This window comes from Maylandia zebra, linkage group LG22, assembly GCF_041146795.1.
Source record: "Maylandia zebra isolate NMK-2024a linkage group LG22, Mzebra_GT3a, whole genome shotgun sequence".
NCBI classification, from domain to species: domain Eukaryota; kingdom Metazoa; phylum Chordata; class Actinopteri; order Cichliformes; family Cichlidae; genus Maylandia; species Maylandia zebra.
Window position 1 is genome coordinate 28,324,646 of NC_135187.1, and position 7,835 is coordinate 28,332,480.

Consider the following 7,835-nt stretch of genomic DNA (forward strand, 5'->3'; position numbering starts at 1 on the left):
ATTTTTCTCAGAAACAAAAATCAGGTAAAAAAAATAAATAAATACATGAAAAAATTCATGTAATTCTTTGTTTTTACATTCATTAGGTCCCAATCAGCCCAAATAGCCAAGAGAAATTAAAAATGCAGCCATTGAAAGAGTTTGCATCTTAGGATTTGTTCATAGTCTTCTCTCTGTGCTGAAATGTGAATCTGAATATATATATTATATTGTTTTACATTAACATGAGGTGCCAAGAATACAAAAGGAAGAAATATTTGAGAAAACAAACATTTATAATTTATTATTAAATGACATAAATAAAACTCAAGAGAGTTCACCAGATACAAATAAGATAGATTTATATATACAGACTCTTGTGTAGGGGGCATCTTTTTATTCCCTTACAAGATGTAGAAGAGAAGGCACATGTCGCTCAGTCTGAACACAGAACATTTATATTGGACTCACAAAAGGCACATTTATATGAAAAAACACAGGACATTAATTTATTCTATATACACTCATATACACATTAATATTAGCAGAACCTTTCCTCTTATACAGTTAATAATAAAAGTGAAACGACTGAAGAAGTCACTGGGATGAGTGACGAAACCTTTGCAACGCTCCATCCAGATGAAGGGATACAAGTTTGGGAGATTTCCTTACCTGGATGATTAGCGTGCATCAAGATACTCTTCAGTTCACTTTAGCTGTGTGATGTCAGCAAGGTGGTGATGCAGCACAACCATGTAACAAATATGAAATAAGCATAGAGGATTTACTAAGAGCAATAATTTCTGTCTGTGAAGCTATTCTAAAGCTTATCTCTTAGAGGGAAACTGATTGTCTTCAATTTCAAAGTTCTCTCAGCTTTATTCAAGTCATCTTGTTCAAATATCTCTAGGGGTGGGCAATTATTATTTCCCAATGAGCTGGATTAGAAACTGGGACTGTTGTGGAGAGCCGCACTCTATACGCAAATCGGTGTGGCTCTCCACAACAGTCCCAGTTTCTCATGTGGCTCCTTGGGGAAATTATATGCCCTCCTCTGCTCTAAGCTGTTTCACAAAATCCTTTTAGACGTGGTGAAATTTCCACATATTCTCCAGGAGCTGTGTTCATGTCTGTGGTCCTACTCCAAATCCCTCCGACCCCTGTAGACGATGGCCAGGTAGCTTCAGCTGCTCAGTAGGTCTGAGCTACAGGCGTCCAGCTAGCAGTCAGCCTGGCAATGGAACTCTCAAACTGGGCTTCCCCGACCCCAACCTCACCCAGGCTGGGGTCGTACATTGGGGAAGGTGAGGAGACAGGCAGCGAGGAGGTCAGGCCTGTGTATGAAGAGCCCCTAAGGAACTGGGAGGTCAGACCTCCAGGTATGGAGCCCGAAGCCGAACCTGAAGGGGTGAGCGTGGTGCCAGCTACTGACCAGAGGCTAGGGTACTGACTGTGGACCAGAGAAAGAAGAGGGTTGGAGTGACTTATTGCTTCAGTGCTAATTTCCCAGCCTAAAGTGCAGCATAAAACCAAATAAGCTCACCTAGAATTGGATGTGGAGTTGGTGGTGTGGGACAGAGTGCCCATGCCTGTGGAGTTGGGGATCTGAAGAGCAGACCAGCTGTCATGAGTTGGCAGAGTCCCTGAAGTGTTGTCCATGTAGTTATCTGAAATTAAAATTAATGCACCACAAATCAAATTCCAGTTCTTCCATTTATTTATTTCATCAATATAGTACGTTGACTAGGAGTCTTACTTGTACTGGTGGTGCGGTGGGGGTAGTGGCTGGGGTACGGGGCCGCTCTGTGGCTCCTCAGGCTGGAGTAGCGCTCGCAGTAGGATCCAGAAGAGTGGCCTGTTGTGCTGCTGAACTGAGGGGGGCTACTGCTGGGGCAGATGGGACTCTGGCCTGGAATGAACCAACCTCCAACTGTGGAGGAAAAACGTGTACAACTGAGTCACGCATGGAAGCTGTCAGAATTAAAATATATACATGTAACAACCAGCATCAGCCTTGATGCAAAGATGCCATCCAGTACTCACGTTGAGAATATCCAGACTGTTGACTGTCCGTGCTATGATCGGACACTTCTTTATGGTCACTCCTGCAATCAAAAAGACAGGATTAGATGCTACATGAGAGCATGCTAACTTGACTCATTGAGGAGTAAGCTGAGTTCTCGGCCTTAACCTCTCCTTGGCATCCAGGAAGGCTTTAGCAAAGGGATTGTGCTTTATCTTCAGAGCTGTGATCTGAAAGAAGCAAACGGCTGTTAGCATTTCAGTCAATATGTAAAACACGTAAGCACTGATAACAGTTTCAGATGGAGATTTATCCTCAGGCTACTCTAACACCACTGACCTCCTCATTTTGATAAGCAGTGACTGCAATGAACTGTGTTTCTGGGAAGGACTGGCTGCTGATCATCTTCTGGATGCCTCCCACCTTCACGATGTGTATCCTCGGCTCATATTTGTGCAGAGAATTCAGCATGATCTGTAAAGGAACTGATGTCACTATTTCATCTTTTTTGCACTCAAGAGAAGACAACAAATGATGTCAAGTGAAAGTAATAACATTCACTGAATTACGTATATTAAAACAAATCATCTACATTATGATGCCATGAAATAACTCCAGAGTAATCCAACATTCTGACAAAAGCACTAAACTCCATTTTGGTGTGTCTAAACCAGAACATCATTAAATCTTTAAACATATCCTATGATTGTTTCTTAAAAGAAAAGTTTTGGGTTTTTTTAAGTTACTGTTATTGTAACTAATAATTTTAACTGTGCGTTTCTCTCTCACCTGACCGCCGCCGTTAAGTTTATTGGAGAGTTTGACTTTGCTGAAGGACACCGGCGCTTTCATCCAGTGCGCTCCGAAGTTTGGGGAATCCGGATGGATGTAGACGCAGCTCGGGCTCTGGGGTTCCGGTTTGCCTCCGGGAACCCACTCCCCGTTCACGTACTTCCAGCGGTTATTGTCTGCGGCGACGAAATCCAGCAGTACCGAGTACATGGCGTTTGGGTCCAGACCTGTTACGCTGGCCCTCAGAACCGGAAACATTCTCCTGAAAAAAGAAAAATAAGAATTTATGTGGTTTGTGAATTTACAGTTTACAGAAACACAAGTTTAATTAACATGTTTTAAACCTGCAAAGGCCTCCGAAACAACACAAACAGCGCTCCCGTGCTGACGTGTCAGATTTAAAATCGTGTTTTTATACATTTTCAATTTAATTTCAAATTTGCAAACACATTTAAAACGCCGCGCGTAAAATGCGCCCGGCCCCGTTCCCACAGAACACCACCAGGTCTCCCCACACGCTGGGCCTACCTTCCCGTCTTGGTGACAATCATCTCGTTGGTCAATTCTTTAAACTTGTTCCATAAGTCTGCGTCCTCCAGCGTCAGTTTAATATCCCTCTCGGACGCGTCTCCCTTCTCGCTGCCCTTCTGGAACTCGCTCTCCACGGCGCTGAGGAGATGTTCCAGACGCTGGTCAGGGTTGGAAGAAGTCATATTTCCAAGGTGTGTCAACAGACCTAAATCCGAAGGGAAGGGTCTCAAAGACTGCGAGACAGGCCCGAGTAGATATTGGTTTCTATACCTCCAGGCCTCCTCATTTAAGGGCCCTCAGGGACCTCATGGGGATGTGGGGCGTGGTTTATTAGCGGACTTCTCCGTCTCTAAACGCCGCCCCACTTCACACCGAACTTCTTTATAATTTATCAGTTTCTTTTCTTTCTTGTGAAAGAGAAACACGTGAAACACATATTTCTTTCAACCAAAGTCCACGTAAAAAATCTATTTATTAAATTTATTGGATCATCGAATTCAACGAAATAACTCCGCTGTCAGAAAAGAAAAACTTAATGGGTAAAGTTTGGTATTTTTACTTTAACCCCCAAAAATATCTTGCAGCTTGTTGCAGCTGAAGCCTTACACATTCAAAGCTGTGCATGCAAAACAAAAGAAGGGAAGCGAGGAGAGGGAGCCGTGCCTTTGAACTCAGTTGCATATTTGCAAATAGTGCTAATCTTTTGTTGTCTCAAATCCACATGGGGACCGGTGTTTACTGAGTGAGGACCATTAGGGGAGACTCTGCGCTGCTGTCGTGCAAAAGTGTGGATGTCCCAACAAGTGATGCCTGAATTTGCATAATGGGCCGTGGAAACTCTTTTCATGGCAGTGATATTAAATATTTCAGAAGGCCTAGATGTTAAATACTTATTTAATAAACACTGTGTAATGTATTTTAAACCACGAGATTTACACCCAACGCAAAATTTGAGCACAACAATGGGGAAAAGGTAATTAAGTTAGTGCAGTTTTAGAATTGCTCCTTTACTTTTGTTTTTCTGTTCTGACATACATGGAGTCAAACTGTGCATGGAAGAGAGAGAGAGTGAGCGCGAGATAACAACAAACAAACAAAAAAACAGGAAATAATTATAGATGGTCTCCACTATTTTCATTCTAATTGTATTTCTGTTAATTAGAAAGTTTTTTTAAACTCAGTATTAATATTATAGCATTATAGCAAAATTATACGTGTGCTGCTATGATGCAATGGGTGCCATAAAATTGTTAAACAACAAGACATCGTTCTGATTTTTTTTTTTTTACACTAAATACAGTTAAATCAGAAAAAAATTAACAATCGTTTTAATGAGAATCAAAATAATATTTTAGTTATACGACATAAAAAGATGCACCACGCAGTTGTACTACATGCACATTGTTAACCCTCTAATGCCTGAACCATGAAATAATAAACATTACAGCTGGAAAATGATTTATTAAACTTCTGACACATGTTTTTAAAAATTAATATTAATTTGCATGCGTTTTGATTTGTATCATATTTTATTTATTTTTTATTCATTTATTATTTATTTATTCATGCAATTTGTTTAGTATGGGGGGGGGGGGGGGGGGGAATTAGAGAGAATAGAGAAATCTAAAAAAAAAACTCACAAAAACTGTACAAACCAAATATGATGAACTGGGCATTAAGAGGTTAAGTATTATAATCTCTGCTGTGTAATAATATAATACGAAAAAGCCGTACTTATACTTATACTGGTTTATTTTTGCCACTTTTCTGTGTCTGTGTCTGTGGCTTTCAATGGTGGGAAAGTGAAACAGATTACTCAATGCATGATCTGAGGTACTTTAGTACTAAATGAGGTATTTTCTCTGTAAAAATGCAACAATTCACGTTTACAGAACAGAAGCTTGAAATTAAACAGTGAACAATGTCATTAAGGTCAGGTTCAAAATGTTTGTTTCATTTTGTTGACACACTAGTCTCAAAGGGTTTTACAGGTGTGTTTAGGACAGCTTTACATTTAGAAAATAACATCAACAGACAGATAAAGCTGACTGTCTCAGTGCTGTAAGGATCACAGGTGAATCAAATAAATGACCTCAGTGAAGAGGCAAGAACAAAACTGGAACGTTTGATGTTTTGTTTTTAAAAACACGTTTTAAGAAAATGTTTTTTACTGTACTGTCAGCTTGGATCGATATTCCCATAAACTTACACTGAAATTATTTTTTCAATTGCATTTGCAGCTAAGCATACAAATGATATATTAGCTAATTTAAAAAAAAACAATAATTTGCATAAAGATCCAAAAGCAACTGAAGCGAAACAAAAAAAAGTGTTTTATCTTTAGTATTTGAGGTGTGAGGAAAAACCTATGGTAACAGTTTCTAACATATAAAATAATAAAACACAGTTGATTGCTGTAGAGCTCAGCCTTTTGGGGTTTTTCTTTTCGTTTGTTTCTTCATTGCCTCTGAGTCCTCAGTCTGTGATGTACTTGGAATTGAGTGAGGGCTTTGGAGTGTGACTCCACTTTACTACACCACTTCCTCCAGTTCTACAGAGGCCATAAATGTAAAGGGGTTCTCTCACACCTTTCCATCCCGTATCATTCAACAGTCGCTTTCTTTTTATTTCAGAAGGCTGATAGAAAGACACAGAGAGCGTTAAAAAGAGGCTGCATACAGAACAGATCCCCCACCGACCGGGCCTTCGGGCTCCGCTAACCCCCTTCAGACACACACACGTCACAGGGAGCCGCCTAATTAAGATTTCATTTGACAAGCGTCGTGTGTGAGCGTTCTGTAGCAGCACCAGAACACGCAGTTGTCATGTGTTGCCCAGTGAGAAGGTGGATACATAAAACAAGACGAAAACATCCTCCCCGGGTGACGGGCAGAGTGTGGATGAGGAGCAGGTGAGCAAACGTCTGCTCCAAGATATGAAGTTTGCTTGAAAAGTTACCTGAGGTTTCTCACCGCTTTTCTCTCTCTAAACACACACACACACACACACACACACACACACACACACACACACACACACACACACACACACACACACACACACACACACACTGTGCAGCGCAGACAGCTGAGGGTTAACTGATTCAGGCCTTGCTCTGGCATCAGCACACACTCACCTAGGTGAGAAATATTACAGAGGTCTGGTGCTTCACAAAGAGACAGTTATATGGATGCATATTTTCCAGAGGACTGCACTGGCCTAAAGAAGTAAACACAGGCAGGCATATGAGTCAGCTCTGGGAAGAGAAAACATACAGTGTCCTTCTTTATCTCTCTTTGTCTCTCTCATATACAAATACATAAAATGTTTTTTGTTTGTTTGTTATGGGGGTGGGGTGTTCTGTGACTGGTCAGAGGGCAGAAGAGTGCAGCTGTGATAGATGTTGTAATCCCAACAAACAGCAACATTAGAAAGAATGAGCACAAGATAATTAAGATGTACCACAGGCTGAAGGCACAACTGAGCCAGATGTGGAAGGTAAGAACCAACGTGGTCTGTAGGAGTTGTTCCAGCAGAACTCAGGCACAACCTCAAAGGTCTCTGTCCAGAAGAACGCAGTCCCAGGAACAGCTGAGATACTGCACAGAACCCTCAAACTCTCAGGCCTCTGGCAGACGACCTGAACTTGATAAAAACACATATACCACTCCCAGGGGGCAGTGAGCAGTATACATGTATATCTACCATAGATAGATTGCTTAAAACAAGCAGAATTGTTCTTAATTGTGAACACTGTTAAATTGTCCTTCTGCTTCTGGATTAGTGTGAGTATTTGACATGATGCTGGGTTATGTGCCATGTTCTGGGAAAAATCTTCCAAGATTTTACCTGTTTCTATTGTGACTGGCACTATGGCAACAGCATCAGCTACTTATGTAGTCATGTCACAGCCTTTAGAAAGATTCATCAAGTCTAAACCAGCCATGAGGTTGAGGCAGCAAAACGTCTTATTATATTAACTTAACTGATAAAGTTGTTCCACATGTGGAAAATATAGTCACATACTTAAAGCTGGTCCAGATGCATAAAGCTGTAAAAAGCTGGAACAAACTAGTTTAATCAATTTGTTTGAGTAACTGTTTGAGTAACTGTTTGAGTAACGTGTCCTTTCTGTGTAAAACTGAAAGCACAATGCTGCTCAATACATAAATAAATAAAGTGAAAACAAATATATTTGATTTTCTTTTTGGAAAATTTTAATAGTATAAAGTAGTACAGACTGTCGATACTGTACCTAAGTAAAGTGCAGTGCATCTATACTACAAAACCTAAGTGTGATGCATTTTTTTTGGTGCACAGCAAAATAAATTCTTACTCTGATAACCAACACAGCACAGCGTGCACAGACAATAATTTAATGGCAGCAACTAAAATGATCAATAATAAGATTAAAAGGAAGTAATTAAAGCTACAAATCATAAAAACTGGGCACTTAGTAGATCTAACTGAACAGAGACACAGAATGAAATGTGTTTCAGTCCTCAGTGAG

General features: G+C 40.4%; 1 protein-coding gene across 1 annotated transcript; it reads right to left on the reverse strand.

The window, feature by feature from the left end:
• Positions 1 to 256: 256 nt before the first annotated feature.
• tbxta (T-box transcription factor Ta) lies at positions 257 to 3,566 on the reverse strand. Its single transcript, XM_004564382.4, has 8 exons — positions 3,323 to 3,566; positions 2,792 to 3,056; positions 2,342 to 2,476; positions 2,171 to 2,232; positions 2,023 to 2,084; positions 1,736 to 1,909; positions 1,523 to 1,646; positions 257 to 1,429 (listed from the first exon to the last, which is right to left on the reverse strand). The coding sequence occupies exons 1-8, from the start codon at positions 3,505 to 3,507 to the stop codon at positions 1,171 to 1,173; spliced, it is 1,266 nt and encodes a 421-aa protein (XP_004564439.1). The 5' UTR covers positions 3,508 to 3,566; the 3' UTR covers positions 257 to 1,170.
• Between the last annotated feature and the right edge of the window lie 4,269 nt (positions 3,567 to 7,835).